Source organism: Peromyscus leucopus, chromosome 8b (genome assembly GCF_004664715.2).
Source record: "Peromyscus leucopus breed LL Stock chromosome 8b, UCI_PerLeu_2.1, whole genome shotgun sequence".
NCBI lineage: Eukaryota > Metazoa > Chordata > Mammalia > Rodentia > Cricetidae > Peromyscus > Peromyscus leucopus.
This window is the reverse complement of record NC_051086.1, coordinates 93,576,562-93,595,220: the sequence shown is the minus strand read 5'-3', so window position 1 is coordinate 93,595,220 and position 18,659 is coordinate 93,576,562. Positions and strand designations below refer to the sequence as shown.

At 46.0% G+C, this 18,659-nt stretch overlaps 1 protein-coding gene across 2 annotated transcripts in view; it reads left to right on the top strand.

Moving 5' to 3' along the window:
* Wipf2 (WAS/WASL interacting protein family member 2) overlaps positions 1–18,659 on the top strand; it is a 34,646-nt gene that overhangs the window by 6,602 nt on the left and 9,385 nt on the right. For both annotated transcript variants that reach the window (XM_028889444.2, XM_028889445.2), the window contains exons 2-4: positions 11,830–11,961; positions 16,672–16,804; positions 17,495–17,611. In XM_028889444.2, coding sequence (XP_028745277.1) covers positions 11,899–11,961; positions 16,672–16,804; positions 17,495–17,611 — 313 coding nt within the window. In that variant the 5' untranslated portion in view covers positions 11,830–11,898. The remainder of the gene's footprint in view (positions 1–11,829; positions 11,962–16,671; positions 16,805–17,494; positions 17,612–18,659) is intronic.

Below are 18,659 nucleotides of genomic sequence, written 5' to 3'. Positions count from 1 at the left end.
GCTTCAGAGAATTCTGAACTCAACATCAGGAAACTTGCAGGTAACTTTCTCCAGTTGCTAGTTTGTTGCTGTGGATGCTGAAGTTGTCTGCAGCATGTTGGATCTCATTGTCCATCAGAATTTTCCTTATTAAAGCTTGTCCCTTTAGTCTCAGCTTCTCCCAGGGCGTATAAATCAAGCCTGGTTGGCTGGGTTAGGTTTTAATATTACTGGGATACTGTCATTAGATTATGGGGATGATGGGATTGTTAGTTTGCTATGGAGGAGACAAAAAGTCTATACTTGTAGGGAATTATGATGGCTTTGGGAGTCTTCCTGGGGCCAAGGAGAGAATACAGATGTTCTTATGAACTGGTGTGAATAGTGTTCTGTCATCTGATCATCTGGGTTGTGTTTCTGCACAGGACACAAAACATAAGTCTTGCTGTGCATGCAAGTAAATGAGTATGGGGGGGGGGCTGTCGTGACCCAGAATGTCTGTAAGCGTTTCATCTGGGACCATTATAAGAGTGGAAGAGCATTTGTATCTGCAAGTGTGCTGACTTTTGTTCAGAAATCACAGCATTCAAAGCCCAGATGGTCCTGGTTTGATGGAGCACTTTTCTTACGTAATTGGATCAGCTTGTCCTGCTTTCATAACTTCAAGTAGACTCTTGATTTAGCAGCCTATCGCTGGTGATCAAGGAATGACAATGTGCGAGTTTTTCTAGCATTTCAGCACAAAGCATCTGCATTTCTGGTGGCTCAAGGGTATTAGAATGTGAGAGAAGAGACTTCAACAGGAAAAGTCACGTCACGGCGCTGTTATTAGATTATCTGTGGTGAGTTGGGACTTAGTACATTCTGTTTGAAATGAGGCATGACACCTCTCTGTGTGTGAAGTCTGATGAGCGTTTCATGGAGCATCTGCTTAAGTTTCTTTCAGGCCTTTTCTTAGTGGAGTCTGTCGTCAGGTTTTCTTCCTGTGTCTGTGTGTGTTCTGCATCGTGTTTGGGATGTGGACATGAAGGACGCTCTGATGGAGGTGGGCAGCTGGTTAGAAGAGGTGTGGCTGGCTGACAGTGGAGTAGCCTATTTTGCCGCCAGTGACTAGGTGTCTGCCTTTCTTGTTTGTAATAGATTACCCCACCCCAAGTTTTGGCTGGCCTGGACCTCTGGGTCTTGTTTTCAGTGTGATGTTACTGTTAAAAAAATTAGCATCAGGTGGTGGTGATGTGTGCCTTTAATTCCAGCACTTGGGAGGCAGCGGCAGGCAGATCTCTGTGAGTTCGAGGCCAGCCTGGGCTACAGAGTGAGTCCCCAGGACAGATAGGGCTACACAATGAAACCCTGTCTCGAAAAACATAAACAAATAAACAAAAATTTATTTAAAGAAATAAGTCCTGCTGTGTCACCTATGCTGGCTCCAAATTTCTAGGCTCAAGCCATTTCCTGCTTCAGCCTCCTGAGTAGTTGGGACTGTGACTGGGTGTCACTATACCCGGTTTGGTCATGATTTCTTTTAGTGTCCTAGAGGTTGCTCATATATTTGGCCTCTGATAGAGTAAGTGCTGAGATCACTGATCACCCTATGGTTACACCCAGACTATGGCACAGAGCCAGGTCACCATGGGCAGCCTGACTCCATTAGAGTTTCAAGCAAGACACAAGTGCTAATGTCCTTCTAGTTTTTCTTTACTGTTGGTGAGTATGTGCCTGTGGTCTGCCGGGGTGTGTGTGCAGGGGTCACAGGATGTCTGTATGGAGTGGTTTCTTATCCTCCACCTTTACTTAGGTCTCAGGTATCAGATTCTGGTTGTTGGGTTTGAGGGGCAGGTACCTTTACCTGCTGAGCCACTTTGCTGAGGGGGGGGGGGCGGGGGATATATAAGCTTTTTTACTCTATTTATTTGCTTTGGTAACATATTCAACACTGACTTTCTCTGTGTAGCCCTGGCTGTCCTGGAACTTGCTCTGTAGCCCAGGCTGGCCTCAAACTCACAGAGATCCACCTGCCTCTGCCTCCCGAGTGCTGCGATTAAAGTCATGTGCCAATTCTGCCTAGCCTTTTTTTCTTTTAATTTAACTTCTTTATTGACTCTTTGGGAGTTTCACATCATGCACCCCAGTTCTGCTCACCTCTTATTGACTCTTTGGGAGTTTCACATCATGCACCCCAGTTCTGCTCACCTCCTATTCCCCCTAAATCCTTCTCTCACCCCTGCCACGCCCCCCATAAAAGAAAACAAAAACAAAATGAACAGGCAAACAAACAGAAGCAAAAACAAAAGAAACCCAACAAACCAAAACAACAACAACAATCTTTTTGCTTCTCCTTCTCTCCCGCCTCTCCAACATCTCATCATTGGTCCTGGTGGCATTGGGAGCCTCGGTGTATCACATAGTGTACCCCTTTGTCAGTCAGCTTTACTAGCAAATGTTGAGTGCAGTGAGTCACTGGTCGGTTCAAAGCCTGGCTTCTGGTACACCATCCACAGTGATCCTCACCAGAACTCCTCTGGAATATTCTACCCCCACCTCTCAGTCTTGGAGATCCTGCTGGTATTGTTCCACAGCACCAGTCATTTTACAAGCTCCTGCAGTTCCTAGATGGGGTAGATGCTAGTGTGGGCCTATCCAAGGCCTGGCTATGTGCCTGGGTGGTAGCCGAGCTGGTCAGTACAGGCCACTGGGGCCACCTTCCTCAGGAGAGGGGGAGTCAGCTCCCCTACCCTGGTAGGTTCAGCCTCTGTCCAGCGAGAGGCAAGGCCAGCTTTCCCAGGGCCATTGAAGGGTGGGGCCAGTTCAGCATGGCCCTCTGATTTCATCTCAATGGTTCCTAAGGCCTCCTGAGATGACCCCGACCCAGACATCAACACAGACCCCAGCTGCAGCTGGACCACAGACCCAGACATGACCCTCAGCAGCAGCTTGGGCCCAGGGCCCTGGCTGTGGGTAGAAGGAATGGCCGCTCAGGTGGGGATGGCTGACAGACACAACCAAGGCCTCAGTTGTGACCCCACCCCTGGGCCTCTGTGTGACCATTGGTGACAGTATAGGACCCGGACTTCAGCTTCAGGAGGACCATGGTCCTTGGCAGCAGATGGGCTGGATGTCACCACTGCTCCAGGGGCAGGATGGCTTGGGCCTTATTTTTATGAGGCAGTTTTGTTTATACTCTTTCTTTTTAAAACATGGCCACAAATACACAAATACACACATAATTAAAACTAAAGTAAGTCTTAAACAGAACTAAAGTAAAAAAGCTGGGAACGGGCTGGTGAGATGGTTGGGTGGGTAAATGTACTCACTGCCAAACCTGACAATCTGAACTCCATCTCCAGGACCTGCACAGAAGAGACCTGACTCCCCAAGTCATCCTCTGTGCTCTGACCTCAGAGTGCACTGTGGGCGCGCACGCACGCACGCACGCACGCACGCACGCACACCATTAAAAAAAAATAGAGCCTGGAGAGATGGCTCATAAGAACATTTGCCACTCAAGCCTGGCGACCTGGGTTCAATCCCTGGGAACCACATAAAAGTGAACTGAACAAACCAACTCCAGAGTCCTCTGACCCCCCCCCCCCATGTACACTGTGGAGCACACACACAAATGAATAATAAGTGGTGGGGGCAGTGAGACAGTCACTAGGTAGCCTAGGCTGGCTTTAGTTTTGCTTTGTAGCTGAGGAAGACCTTAAACCTCTGGTCTGCCTGCTTTCACCTCCCAGGTGTCAGAATCACAGGCATCCATGCCCAGGTTTTTGTTGTTGTTATTTTTGTTTTTTTGAGACAGGGTTTCTCTGTGTAGCCCTGGCTGCCCTGGAACTCACTTTGTAGACCAGGCTGGCCTCAAACTCACAGAGATGTGCCTCTGGAGTGCTGGGATTAAAGGCGTGAGCTACCACCACCACATGGCTCTCTTTCTCTTTTAAAAAACAAAAACAGAAAACAAACCACGATTGCATTATGTAGCCCGAACTGGCTTTGAATTGGAAGCACTTCTGCCTCAGCTTCTTGAGAGCTAGATTACAGGCATGAACCACCATACCCAGCTTGTCTTCTTATTAAAATAGTAACAATACATAGTTCAGAGGCTGGAGATGGCTCAGCAGTTAAGAGCACTGGCTGCTCTTCCAGAGAACCTGGGTTCAATTCCCAACACCCACATGGCAGCTCACATTAGTCTGTAACTCCAGTTCCAGTGGATCTGACTCCCTCACAAAGACATGCAGGTCAAACACCAATGCATTAAAATACACACACACACACACACACACACACACACACACACACACACACAGTTTCAAGATTCAAATAGAAGTGGGTGTGGTGGTACACTACTTTAATCCCAGCACTCAGGAGGCAGAGACAAGTGGATCTCTGAGTTTGAGGTCAGCCTGGTCTACAGAGTGAGTTCCAGGACAGCCAGCACTACACAGAGAAACCCTGTCTTGAACAACCAAAAAATTTTTTTACTATTGTGTGTGTGCATGATGTGTTTGTGGGTGTAGGTGTGCTATGGTGTGCGTGTGTCAGATGACAACTTTGTGTGTCAGTTCTTTGTTTCCCTTTATGTGGGCTCTATGGATTGGAATTATATCACCAGGGTGTTTTGTTTGTTCGTTTGTTTTTGTTTTGTTTTGTTTTTGAAATAGGGTTTCTCTGTGTAATAGCACTAGCTGTCCAGGAACTCGCTTTGTAGACCAGGCTGGCCTTGAACTCAGAGATCCGCCTGCCTCTGTCTCCTGAGTGCTGGGATTAAAGGCGTCCACCACCACCACCACCACCACCACCACCACCACCACCACCACCACCACCGTCTGGCTCTGTGTTTGTTTCTTAAACAGATATCCTAAATGTGACTTATTACAGGTGAGTTCAGAAACCCCGCTTTAGAAGAGTTCTTTGTAGCCAGGTGGTGATGGCACATGCCTTTTAATTCCAGCACTCAGAGGCAGAGCCAGGAAGGTCTCTATGAGTTCGAAGCCAGCCTGGGCTACAGAGTGAGTTTCAGGAAAAACACAAAGCTACACAGAGAAACCCAGTCTCGAAAAGCCAAAAAAAAAAAAAAAAAAAAAAAAATTCTTTGTAAGCATCGTGCCCTTACATCTCCAGGGCAAACTCCGTGGGCTTTCTCTAGTATTGCCTTTATATTCACAGTTTTCAGTCTGTCTAGCTTTGGTCTTTTGGTATGAATTTCTAAATTAGAATATGTGTCTTTTGTCTGACTAACTCCTCTCTTCCCAAGAGTGCTTCCCCCATTCTTGAGGAATTTATTCAGGTAATTCTTTAGTAAAGGAGCAAAGTCAGTCAGTATCCTAAATCTTGACCTTCCCTAGTATTAAAGCTGGCTGATGGTAATAAATGTTAGCTGTGTGACTCCATTTTTCTTGCCAATGTCTCTAAGCACCCTGGTTGCTGGGAGGTGTAGGTGGGGAGGAAATATTAATTTTAAACATTGAGCTACCCTATCATTTAACTGTCAAAATTCAGGACTGTGGTAATGTCTCTGGTGAAATGGAAAATGGATGCAGTCTTTGAAAGAACATGTAAATCATCTGCCTTAGATTTCCACAGCGTCTTTTTGGAGATGATAATGCACTGAGATTTTGAAATTGGGTTTTTTGGTTTTGGAGACAGGGTCTCAAGTAACTCAAGCTCTTAATCCTTCTGCCTCTACCTCCCAAGTGCTAGGATGTGCCACCAAGTCTGACTTTTTAACTGTGACCATATGAAGGGCACATTGGCATCTCCCCTTAATATGATAGGTTCATAGGCTCAGGAAAGAAGAACTGCTTTGTCCTTTACTGCTAGTCAGCAAAACAGCTGAAAATATGTTTTCAGCTGGCTACTCCTTGGATGCTGTCAATTGCCTGGAGGTCAGGAGCTTCGTAGGACTTTTAGTTAATGTTGTGGAGGATCGTGACCAATTCTTAGAAACCCCTGTGTCTGTTAGTTAAGACACATTGACTCTGGCATTGAGTTCATTTACATTCTCTGATGAGTGGCTTTCTAGAAACAGCTCTGTGTTTTATGCATTTTATTTTCTGCTGAGGAATAAACCCCAGGCTTTGTGCATGTTACATACATACTTTACCACTGAGCCACACCCCTAGGTCCCATCTTTTCTAAAACTTTAATTTATTATGATTTTGTGTGTGAGTGTGTATTCAGTGTATGCATGTGCAGGTAGACTTGTGGAGCCCAGAGGGCAACTTTTGGGAGTCAATTCTCTTTTTCCACTATGATTTCCAGGGATTGAACCCAGGTTGCCAGGCTTTCATGGCAAATACTTTTATATGCTGAGGCACCTCGTTGGCCCATGCCATCCTAGACCCTTTCTAAAATGCTTTTACAAGTTTAAACAGTTTGGGTAAACAAAGTTGAAAAACTAACATTGAATAAAAAATGTGAATGTCTTATGATTCTCCATCACTGGCTGTCTTTACCACCGATTTATTGCAGTTAATATTGTATTCTGTGCTTCTCTGTTGGAGCTGGATTGTCTCTGCCTTGAGGGGAGGAGCATGGTAGGGCTGGAGGTGTGGAGTGAGGTCACTCCCTAATGTGTTTGGGGTGCTGTTCAGACATTGATCTACAGTTTCTCTTGTATTGGTTACCTCTGGTCTTCATTAGTACGAAGCCCTTCTTTGCACTGTGCTTATTTAGTTGAGTGAGTGTGGATGTCTCCTTATTTGTCATTTTAGATAAGAAGTCTTGCCTTCCGGGCTTTCCTGCATCTAGAAATAACCTAACATTTACATATAGAAAATAAGTAGACATCTACAGTTACATTTTGGAGCTTAAAAATAATCCAGGGCAAGAAGAGAAAGCTCCTTGTGGGAAAAAAGCTGGCTGGTTGGGCTGTATCCGTTTTTGTTTTGTTTGTAGGTAGGGTCTGCCGTCATCCACCTGGCTGTCTACCTCTGCCTCCCACGTGTTGGGGTTACAGGTGTGCTGCTGGCCCAGCTTTTGTGCCTCTTCTAACTGGAAAGCCACTGTCCTGGAGTAAAGGGGCCAGTTGTGACGTGTTCCTGTAACCTCAGCACTCAGGAGGCCAAGGCAGGAGAGCCAAGAATTCAGGGTCGTCCTTGGCTGTATAGAGAGTTCAGCGCTAGCCGCAGATGTTTGAGACTGCTTATTTATCCGTCCATATATCCATCCATTGGTTTTTGAGACAGTCTTCTCTAGGTAGCACTGGCTGGCCTAGAACTTGCTGTGTAGATCAGGCTGGCCTGTAACTCAGAAGTCTACCTGCCTCTGTCTGAGAGTTGAGATCAGAGGTGTGCACCCACACTCCCAGCTAGAACTTTGCTTTAAAAAAAAAAAATCAAAACTGCCCATACATAATCTGTTTTAGACTACCTAAGACTTTTAGTTAAAAATATTTATGGTAGTATTTGATTTTTAACTTCTTTCTGGGCCAGTCAGGCTTGCCACACAGTTAAATTTATATGATAAAAAAAAAATTACCTATAGTTGGGGAAAAAAATCCCTTCATGAAATCACCTTGGGATTTTTTTTTTTTTCCCCCTTTTGAGACAGGGTTTCTCTGTGTAGCCCTGGTTGTCCAGGAATTGCTCTGTAGACCAGTCTGGCCTTGAACTCAGAGATCTGCCTGCCTCTGCCTCCCGAGTGCTGGGATTCACCTTGGAATTTTAACTCTATCTCTGCTTGTGATAGAAATCTGTGTTACCAGACATTTGACTGGACTGAATTTCAGAAAAGAATTGGCACCTTCTCTGTTGAGAGAAGAGAACTCTGCACTCTACGACCATTTTAATTGAGTAGTGATGGAAAAGTAAGTGTACCATGAAAGTCGCTCTTGCTGGTTCATTGTATTTAAGAGACACTAGAACAGTATTAGTGGGAGCCGTCTCTAACCTGACCTAGAACACAGGATGTGTGTGCTTGATTCTGTGTGGACATGAGTAAGTACAGGAAGGAACCTGTTTGGTTCCTCCTGGAGAGGAGTGCCCATCCCCTTGGCCACTCCTTCTCTTCTTCTGTACTGAGGTTCCTTGTCCTGGAGACTGGATGCCATTACAGCACCATGCTAAGGAACTCCTAATTTCCCAACTTAATTGTTTTGTTGTTGTTGTTTTGTGTGGTTGGTTTCATTAGACATCCCTGGCTGTCCTGAATTTCCTATGCAGAGCAGGCCGGCCTCAAACTTAGAGATCCACCTGACTCTACCTTGAGTGCTGAGTTTAAAGGATTGATTTTTAGGAGCAATATTAAAAGGCAAGTAGACAGGCAGGCACATTCCATGTGGTGACTTTTAACCCTAGAAGGCTTCTAAGTAGTGCCTAAGGTAAGAGATTGTGTTGTGTCTGTGGGATTAGTGAGCTAACTGTGCTCCTGATTCACTGTGAGTTGGAAGCTGTTGCTTCATGCGGGCTTTTGGCGTTATTGGCCTATTGGCTAGAGAAGACACTTCTGGATTTGGATCCAGAATGACCTTTTAAGTTTATTTTAAATGTATCCCCTTGGTGATAGGGTTTCTATTTAGGAAGATTTACTACTTTAATTAATATTTTAGTGAAGCTGAGCATTTGTTTGGAGTCATTGAGTGAGATGGGGTCCTGTTTTGCCCAGGTTGGTCTTGACCTCCTGGGTTTAGGTGATTTTCCTGCCTCAGCTTCTCAAGTAGCTGGGACTGTAGGTGTTGGGCACTGCTCCTCCTAGTGTATTCTGATAGTCAGGGGGACTGCCACACTCAGCTTTGAACCCAGAAATGAAATGGGATTTCCCTTAGAGGGGAGCTAACGTGTGTGTGTGTGTGTGTGTGTGTGTGTGTGTGTGTGTGTGTGTGTGTGTATTTATACTCCTGGAAGGACAGTCTTGAATTGCCCCTTCTTTTTTTTTTTTTTTTTTGGTTTTTTTTTTTTTTTTTTTGGTTTTTCGAGACAGGGTTTCTCTGTGTAGCTTTGCGCCTTTCCTGGAACTCACTTGGTAGCCCAGGCTGGCCTCGAACTCACAGAGATCCGCCTGCCTCTGCCTCCTGAGTGCTGGGATTAAAGGCGTGCGCCGCCACCACCGCCTGGCTTTGAATGCCCCTTCTTAAGAATATTGTCCACACCTTATGTAGAAATAGTCTCTCACTGCCTGGAACTTGTTAAAGCTTAGACTGGCTCCTCCTCTCTAGTCTCCTCAGCACCAGGGTTATAAGTGTGCACCGCCACACCCAGCCTTTTTTCTTTCTTTCTTTCTTTCTTTCTTTCTTTTTGGTTTTGTGAGACAGGCCTTTTCTGTGTTGCCCTGGCTGTCTCAAACTCACTTTGTAGACCAGGCTAGTCTCAAACTCAAGAGATCCGCCTGTCTCTGCTTCCCCAGTGCTGGGATTAAAGTAGTGTGCCACCACTGCCCAGCTAAATACCCAGCTTTTTAAATGTTGGTTCTGGGGATTGAACTTGTTGCACATTACCAGCCGAGCTCTCTCTGGAGTCCCTCCTGTGATGTGTGTGGAAGTCAGAAAACAACTTGTTGGAGCCTTTTTCTTTTCTTTTTTTTTTTTCTTCCCAGAGCTGAGGACCGAACCCAGGGCCTTGTGCTTGCTAGGCAAGCGCTCTACCACTGAGCTAAATCCCCAACCCACCTTTTTATTTTCTAAGCTGTGCTGGCCCCGAGGATTGAATTCAGGTTGTCGGGCTTGGAGGCCCTTACCTTGAGCCATCCCCCACCCCTACTGCTAGGTTTTGAAGTGAGTGTAGACGTCATTCTCCATGAGAACTGCCCATCCAGGTACTGTTCAGATCTTTGTCTGCTGGAAGCAGATGGCTCTGTTGGACATCACACAGGCAGGAGTTGGGATTGGAGATTTCTAGTCAAGTTTCTGATCAGTTCTACTCTCCTGCAGCTGTTTCTGGTCTTTGAATATCTCCTCTTTCCTTTCTTCACTCCAGGACATTGAAAGACTAGTACAATTACTTCTGTTCACAGTGGATTTTGGGTGTCTCTACAAGGAGTTCAAAACCAGGCCTTCCTGTGACTTGCCATGCTAGCTTGACTTTAGGTTTGCCTTGGTACACATGGTCTCCCATCTATACTGTGGCCTACTGAGAACCTCCTTGCTCCCTAATTACATTAATTCCTTTATTCAGAGGCAGTTCCTCTGTGGACTGACTAATTGACTTTATTCTTTTTTTTCTCTCTTTAGATTTATTTTTACTTTTGTTTCTGTGTGTCTGTGTGCCACATGTGTGTGGGTGCCTGTGAAGGCCAGAAGAGGGCATTGAATTCCCTGGAACTCGAGTTCCAGGCTGTTGAGAGCAGCCTGGGGTGGGAGCTGTAGGGCAGCCAGTGCTTTTTAACTGCCGAGGCATCTCTGCAGCCCTTCTTTCCTGTCTTTCCTATCGGGTAGTTCCCATTCATGGTGCCCGTGCTCTTTTGGCTTCCATGTTTAGAGATCAGGAAAGGAGATTTTCTTGGGACCAAGCTTTGGAGGACTTGCTGTTCTTGAGCTCCAGTTCTATCTTAGTCAGTCCAGTGTTCTACGTCAGTCAGTTCCCTCATTTCAGTCCTATCTGAAATGTTGCAAACAGCAATGGGCAGCTAGCCATAGGGTTCAGATGCTAGGTGTTGTGTGATCAAGTCAGGAGGCAATTTCTCACGTGGTATTCATTCTCTAATCAAGTCCCATGGGTGTGACTATTGCCAGGTACAGGTGAACTGTGGCCTGTGAGTCAAATCTAGCCTACAGCTTATTTTTGAATGCCTCACAAACTGAGAATGATTTTATATTCTTAAAAGTCTGTAAAAAAAATTAAGAGAATGAGAAGGCACACACAAACTAGAAGAAAATATTTCACTAGAGACAGAGTTCTTGAACCCAACAGTAAAAGGAAAAGTCTAATTGAAAAAAAAAAAGTAAGGCTAGGGTTGTGAATGGCTCATTGGTAGAATGTGGGCTTACCCTGCCTTCAACACCATTGCCCCAAAGTCAAAGGACCTAAACAGACACCTCAGCCAGAAGGTACACAGATGGCAAGGAGGCTCTGAACACGTGATCAGCGTGAGGACTTGCGGGAATTGCGAATGAAAACAAGCTCACTAGAGTGGCCCACTCCAGACTGACAGCACCAAGTGCGGTAGAGGTGTGGAGCAGCAGCAGGTCTTCAGTGCTGGTGCAAACCCCAGATGGGTAGAGCCACTGTGGAAGAAGAAGTTTGGCAGCTTCTTAAAGAGTCAAATGTAACCTTAGTGCATGATCCAGCAGTCATACTGTGGGGGAGATGCATGCATGATCCAGCAGTAGTCACACTGTGGGGGGAGATGCATGCATGATCCAGCAGTAGTCACACTGTGGGGGAGATGCATGCATGATCCAGCAGTCATACTGTGGGGGAGATGCATGCATGATCCAGCAGTAGTCACACTGTGGGGGGAGATGCATGCATGATCCAGCAGTAGTCACACTGTGGGGGAGATGCATGCATGATCCAGCAGTCACACTGTGGGGGAGATGCATGCATGATCCAGCAGTAGTCACACTGTGGGGTGAGATGTGTGCATGGAAACTTGTGGTACTTCTTGCTCAGTGTTGCTATGAACCTAAAACTTCTAAAATATAAAGTGATTTTTGTTGTTGTTTTAATTGGTCTGAGAGTAGAGATCAGTGGTGGAGGCCATGCTTAGCACCCTTGAGGCCCTGGGTTTCATTCCCACTTCCACTAACAAAGAATATTGTATAAAAGGAGACTGTAAGTTGGCATTTCACAGAGAGTGTTTATGTAGGGATGAAGTGCTCAGGGTCTCTGGTCCCTGTCCAATCCTCCAGACCTCCTGGGCACACACAGCCTCTAATTATAAAGCGGTTCTTTTGAATTTTGGTTTTGTTTACAGGTATATGAATGACCTAAAACTGCAAGTGAAGACGGAGAGAGAACGGTGCCAACTGGGAGCAGGGCAAGGATGCCAATCCCTCCTCCCCCCCCACCCCCGCCTGGTCCTCCCCCACCTCCCACTTTTAATCAGGTACGTAATCTCTCCACTAGGCTGTCTTCAAACCTTTAGTAAATCAGCAGACTCTCACAGTGGTTGTTCCTTTTCTTTTCAGTCCTCTTTGTTTAAAACTTCAAGATTTTCATACCTAACCACTCCTTTACTCTGAGCTTGCTCTTTAGTTCTATTTCTTTAATTTCTTTTATATTTACTTTACTGGTATGAGTGTTTGGCCTGCATGTATGTATGTGCACCACATGTGTGCCTGTTGCCCCAGGAGGCAGGAGAGGACTTCAGGATCCTCTGGAACCGGAGTTAGAAGCAGCTGTATGGCCAGATACAGGTGCTGGGAACTGAACCTGGGTCCTCCGAAGAGCAGCAAATGCTCTTAACCACCGAGCCACCTCTCCAGCACCCACCCCTCTTGTGGTTTTGGTTTTGGTTTTGTTTGTAACAGGAGCTTGCTATGTAGTCCAGGCTGGCCATGTGCTTGCCGGGTAGTCCAGACTGGCCTTAAACTTTAGGTCCTCTTGTCTCTTTCCCCCAAGTGCTGGGATTATAGATATGAGATAACCATGCCCACTAATCTTTTTAGACCATCTATAATTTTAATATATATTTGAACTTGTAACTAGATTTTTTCCCCTAGCATTTTGAGACAGGATCTCGCTGTGTGAGTGGCTGAGAGCTTGCTCTGTAGGTCAGACTGGCCTCTAAACTGCAATGTGACCCTTCCTCTGCCTTCTGCATGCCTTCGGGATTGGAGGCCTGAGCCACTGCCCAGCTGCATCCCAGATTCTTCCAGCTGCTTAGGAGACACATCTAATAGCCGGCAGCGTGGGGAGGCAGAGAACACCCAGCCTGGGTCTCAGCTGGTGTGGACTTCTGAGAGGTCCTCTGAGGACTGCACTGACAGTTTGTTCCTTGTCCTGATTCATTCCAGATGGAGAGGTAGACACATGGAGTCGGAGCTAGTGTTTCTCCCTAAGCTTCCAGACAGGGTTTCTCTGTGCAGCCTTGGCTGTCCTGGAACTCACTCTGTAGACCAGGCTGGCCTAAAACTCACACTGCCTCCGCCTCCTAAGCACAGGGATTAAGGATGTGTGCCACACTATGCCTGGCTTATTTTTATTATTATTATTATTATTATTATTATTATTATTTATTATTTTCGAGACAGGGTTTCTCTGTGTAGCTTTGCGCCTTTCCTGGAACTCGCTTTGTAGACCAGGCTGGCCTCGAACTCACAGAGATCTGCCTGGCTCTGCCTCCCAAGTGCTGGGACTAAAGGTGTACACCCGGCTTATTTATTATGTTTAAAGATTTAGTTTTTATTATTTTTAATTGTGTGTAGCTGTGTGTGTGTGTGCATATGGGTGTGTACACTGGAGTGCAGTAGCCCCCAGATGCCAGAGGATCCCAGGAGCTAGAGTTACAATTTGTGTTTTGTGTGTGTGTGTGTGTGTGTGTGTGTGTGTGTGTGTGTGCGCGCGCGCTGCTGACATTGATTGAGCGGCCAGTGCTCTCACCACCGAGCCATCTCTCCAGCCGTTCCGGGGCTGGGACTTAACAGTGTGCACCCCGTGCTCAGCCTTTGCTGTCTTGTCTTTACGACAGGGTCTTACTGTGTAGCCCAAGCTGGTCTGCGTGTGAATAGTTCTCCTGGCTCAACCTCCCACCTGACTCAGCTCTCATCTAAACAGTTTTCACACTTTTCCTTCATATGCCAGGCACTGTAGAGCAGTGAGCAGTGGTCCTGCTGTCCTGAAGCTATACAGTCTAGAGTTTTAATCTTTACTAACTTAATGCATAAACTATATTATATTTTAGCCTTTCTTTTTATTTTTAAAAATATTTTTAAATTAAAAAAATTATTATAAGCCGGGCGGTGGTGGCTCACGCCTTTAATCCCAGCACTCGGGAGGCAGAGGCAGGCGGATCTCTGTGAGTTCGAGGCCAGCCTGGGCTACCAAGTGAGTTCCAGGAAAGGTGCAAAGCTACACAGAGAAACCCTGTCTCGAAAAACCAAAAAAAAAAAAAAAATTATTATGTGGATGAGTGTTTTTGCTTGCCTGTATGTATGTGCACAGTACGCATGCCGGGATCTACAGAGGCCAGAGTGGGTTGTTTGATCTGGAACAGGAGTTATGAGTGGTTATGAGTTGACTGATGTGCATGCTGGGAACTGAACTCATGTCCCTTGAAAGAGCAGCAAATGTTCTTAACCTCGGAGCCATTTCTTCAGACCCTGCATTCTTTTTAATTTTAGTATTGCTGAAAATTTTTAAATATTTATTTGCTGTTTCATTTATTTTTCATTGCCGTGTCCTTTGGTTAAACTGTTGGTTTGTAAGAAATTTTTCCATGTTAAGGTTCTGCAGATTTCAGTTCTCCCCTGTGCTTTGGCTGTTGTTAGAAACTGTGAGCCTTTGCTCATAGTGACATTCACTATTGTTTAGGCTGGACTTGAACTCCAGATTCTGCTGCCTCAGTCAGCTAAGGTTATTAGGGGTTTTGGTGTGTGCTATCACACTCACCTTTAGAGTGGTTTTAATTTTTAATGGTCTACAAAAAGTTTCATTGAGAGCTTAAACCGCTCTTTACACAGACTAGCAGGATGGCTTAGCTGATAAAGACAAAGCCTGGCAACTTGAGTTTGATCCCATGGTAGAGAGAACTGACTTCTAAAAGTTGTCTTCTGACCTCCATATGTGAGCACACGCAGGTGTGTGTGCACATGCATGCACACATAGACACATAGGATAAATATATGGAGAAAATGAAAAGCAGCTCTACACTTAATAGTAATCAACACTGTTAAGATTTAACAGATGAGCTGGGTCTAGTGCTCAGTGATAGAGCACTTGCCTGGAATGCACAGTGCCCTGTGTTTGATCCCCAGCACTGATGGACACGCACATGCACACATACACATAGGTCTAACAAGTAATATTCAGAACCATGACAGTGGTGTGTTATAGTTGAGGTGTGTGTTGGTTTTTCATTTGAATATGTACTGTACTTGCTGGTATGTATGTGACGCTCAGATCAGACGAGAGTGACACAAAAAAAATCTATGGGACAGGGAGACATGGAGATGGGCCACTCAGACAGGAAAGTGCTTTCATCCTAAGTGAGGACCTCAGTTTATTCTAGCACATATGTTTAAAAAAAAAAAAAACAAAAAAACTGGGTGTAGCAGGGGGTAGAGTTGAATGGATCTCTGTGAGTTCAGGCCAGCCAGGGCTACATAGTGAGACTTGGTCTCAAAAGTAAAATAAAAACAAATACAAAAAAATAAAAGTAGAGAGCAGTCGAGGAAGATATGTGATGTCAATCTCTGGTCTTCACATGCATGTGCACACACATACATATACATGATCATGTCTAGTCTACCTCCCCCCCCCACACACACAGATTTTAGGGGCTTAGATATAGTGTGCAAACCCTGACTGGCTTTGTTTAGAAACACTTAGATGGAGGCTAAGGATAGAACTCTGGGAGGTGACATGAGAGGAACATGAAGGACCTGAAAAGGAACAGGGTGTGAAAGAGACGGGGACTCTGAGGCAATGACATCAGCATTTAAAACTTAGCTCAGGTTTGACAGGCACAGGCTCTCACTGTGCAAGCCTGACACCTGCGTTCAGTCTCAGGACCCCGGGAAAGTTGCCCTCTGACCTCGACACACAGTGATGACAAAGAACATTCTGAAGTTTAAAATACTGGTTCTGGTGTCTGTTAGTCATGTGCCCTGAACGGTCTAGAACCGTTACTTCCTCATTTTGGAGAAGGACTCTCAAGGTCTACTGTATAACTATCATGTAGAAGACAGAGTAATAGGAGGCAGCAGGCTGTGCTGGGATGAGATTCTGCAGCGTCAGCGTTGGGCTGTGGATTCTTATCTGACCAATGACTAGTTGCATGACCATCGGAAACTATTCAGCTTCTGATCCACACTTTCCAGATGTGGACGATGATAATCATACCTTTCTGTGGGAGTATTTCAGGTTTTAACTGAGGTAATCTAAGTAATACTTAGTACAATGCCTGAGGCATAGTAGGTACACAGTAAAAGCTTGTGCTGGTCATGGTGCCATGTTAACATGTCCAAGACACAGATTCACGGTCAGTCTTGTTCTCCCTTCAGAAGCTTGTGAATAGGAGGGAGGTCTGTGTCCTCCACAGGAGGAAGCAGGGAATTTTGAAGAAAGATGGTGAACATTGTTACTTGGCACATATATCTGAATGCATTGCAATGGCACCTTTTTGTTTGTTTTTTTGTTTGTTTGTTTGTTTTTGTTTTTCGAGACAGGGTTTCTCTGTGTAGCTTTGTGCCTTTCTTGGGAGTCACTTGGTAGCCCAGGCTGGCCTCAAACTCACAGAGATCCGCCTGGCTCTGCCTCCCGAGTGCTGGGATTAAAGGCGTGGGCCACCACCGCACTGGCCTGTTTGTTTATTTTTAAGATTTATTTATTACGTATACAGTGTTTTGTCTGCATGTATGCCTGTAGGCCAGAAGAGGGCACCAGATCTCATTACAGATGGTTGTGAGCTACTGGGTGGTAGCTGGGAATTGAACTCAGGTCCTCTGGAAGAACAGCCAGTGCTCCCAACCTCTGAGCCATCTCTCCAGCCCCTGCAGTGGCATCTTATAGAATCCCTTGGCTTAAGTCATTTATTCCAAGCTTATGATAAAAGGAGCTCTTTAGGGTAAAGTTACACATTTCCTTCTTCCTCCAGGCAAACACAGAGCAGCCCAAACTCAGTAGAGATGAGCAACGGAATCGAGGGGCCCTCTTACAGGACATTTGCAAAGGGACCAAACTGAAGAAGGTGACCAACATTAACGATCGGAGTGCTCCCATCATCGAGAGTGAGTCTACCCTTTTGGCCTAGGGTAGAGTCAGGGTCCCAGGATTGGAAGACTTCTGGACTATCGAATTCATTGTAGTCTCTCCAGTGGGAAAATGGTGTCCTGTGTATCTTGACTTCCTTCTCAGCTGTGGAGTTGAATGTTATGAAAATTCTCCTTAACTCTTTTCTGGGTTAAAACTCCTCCCCTGATGCTGATAGTGTTTGTTGAGGCACAGCCGTGGCTGTTCTCTTAGGAGACGACCACATTCCTAGAAGTCTCCTGGCTGAAACCAAGGATGGCTTTACAGTTGCTGTGCATGTCCATTCTTTTAGTCCTCAGCAAAGTTTGCTCGCACTTCATCCCCCTGAGCCACTAGCCTTGTGGGGAAGAGAGCCCAGAGAAGAGTGTCGAGCATATCTATTTTAATTGAGTTGTTCTCCTTCCCCCTAAATAAGAATAACTCCTCCTTCCTTTGTCCGTTTAGTTTGCTTGTTTCTTGTAGTAACCCTTGCATGAAGGTGTGCAGCTGCAAGGCCTGGGTGTTCGTGGGTTGGTTGTGTTTTGGTGGTAGTGATGCTGGTGTGGCTGCTGCTTCTTGACAGATCGGTTTGTGAATTAGAGCCTAGGTAGAGGAATCCTTTCGTCTCAGGCTTGACTCGGTCAGCCTCTCAGAGCGTGTGAAATGAAAATCTTACCTGTGCCTTCCAGAGCCCAAAGGGAGTGGTGGTGGCTACGGCCCTGGAGCTGCTGCCTTGCAGCCCAAGGGAGGTCTCTTCCAAGGAGGAGTGCCGAAGCTGCGACCTGTGGGAGCCAAGGATGCTTCAGGTATCTGAGAACTGACCCCTGGCCATCTGTCTCCCAGCTGAGTCTGTTTCCTTGACTTGCTCCCAGTGTGCTGTCGTAGGTTGAGAACCGGGGCTGAGGGTGGAAGGAGGAAGAAACAGGAGTAGGTGCCCAGTAAAGCAAAGGTGAGGGTAAATAAACGGTGTTTAACTTAGGGAAAGAAAATGTGAGCTGGTGTTGTGGTGCGTGACTGCAGTCCACCTGCCGGGCTGAGGCAGGAAAATCACAAGTTTGAGGCCAGACTGAACCACAATTATGAGAACCTGCCTTAAAGAAACAAAAAAGGTTTTAAGTCCTGGGTTATAGCTCAGTGAATTGAAGACTTGCTAGTGTGTATGAAGACCCCAGTTCAGTCCCTGGCACCGCATAAACCAGACTAGGTAGTACGCACATGTAATTCTAAAACTTGGGAGGTAGAAGCAGGAGACTCTCAGACATTCAAGGCCATCCTTGGCTACCTACTGAATCTGAGGCCAGCCTAGGTTACATGATACCCAGTCTCTAAATATGTAAATAACTACATTCAGAATAGTCTCTCTCTCTCTCTCTCTCTCTCTCTCTCTCTCTCTCTCTCTCTCTCTCTCTCTCTCTCACACACACACACACACACACACACACACACACACACACACACAAGGTGTCGAGTGAAATAAGCCAGAAACAGAAAGACAAGCTGGGCATGGTGGCCTTTAATCTCAGCACTCAGGAGGCAGAGGCAGGCAGATCTCTGAGTTTGAGGCCAGCCTGGTCTACAGAGGAGTTCCAGGACAGCCAGGGCTACATAGACACCCCTCCCCTCCCCCATAAAAGGTAAAGTTCAAATGTATTCAGCTCCTGTCAACAGGCCCTGAATCTGAAACCTGATTAAAACTCAGAAGTAGGGCTAGCAGCAGTCTAGCTGAGCAGTAGAGCAAGTGCTTTGCATGCCTGACACTCTGAACTTGATCCCAGGGCCACAGGAAAGCAAAAACCCAAGACCTTTGCCGGTACTTCCTCAGCTGTTGTGCAAGGTGCACTGAGGAGGCCGGCT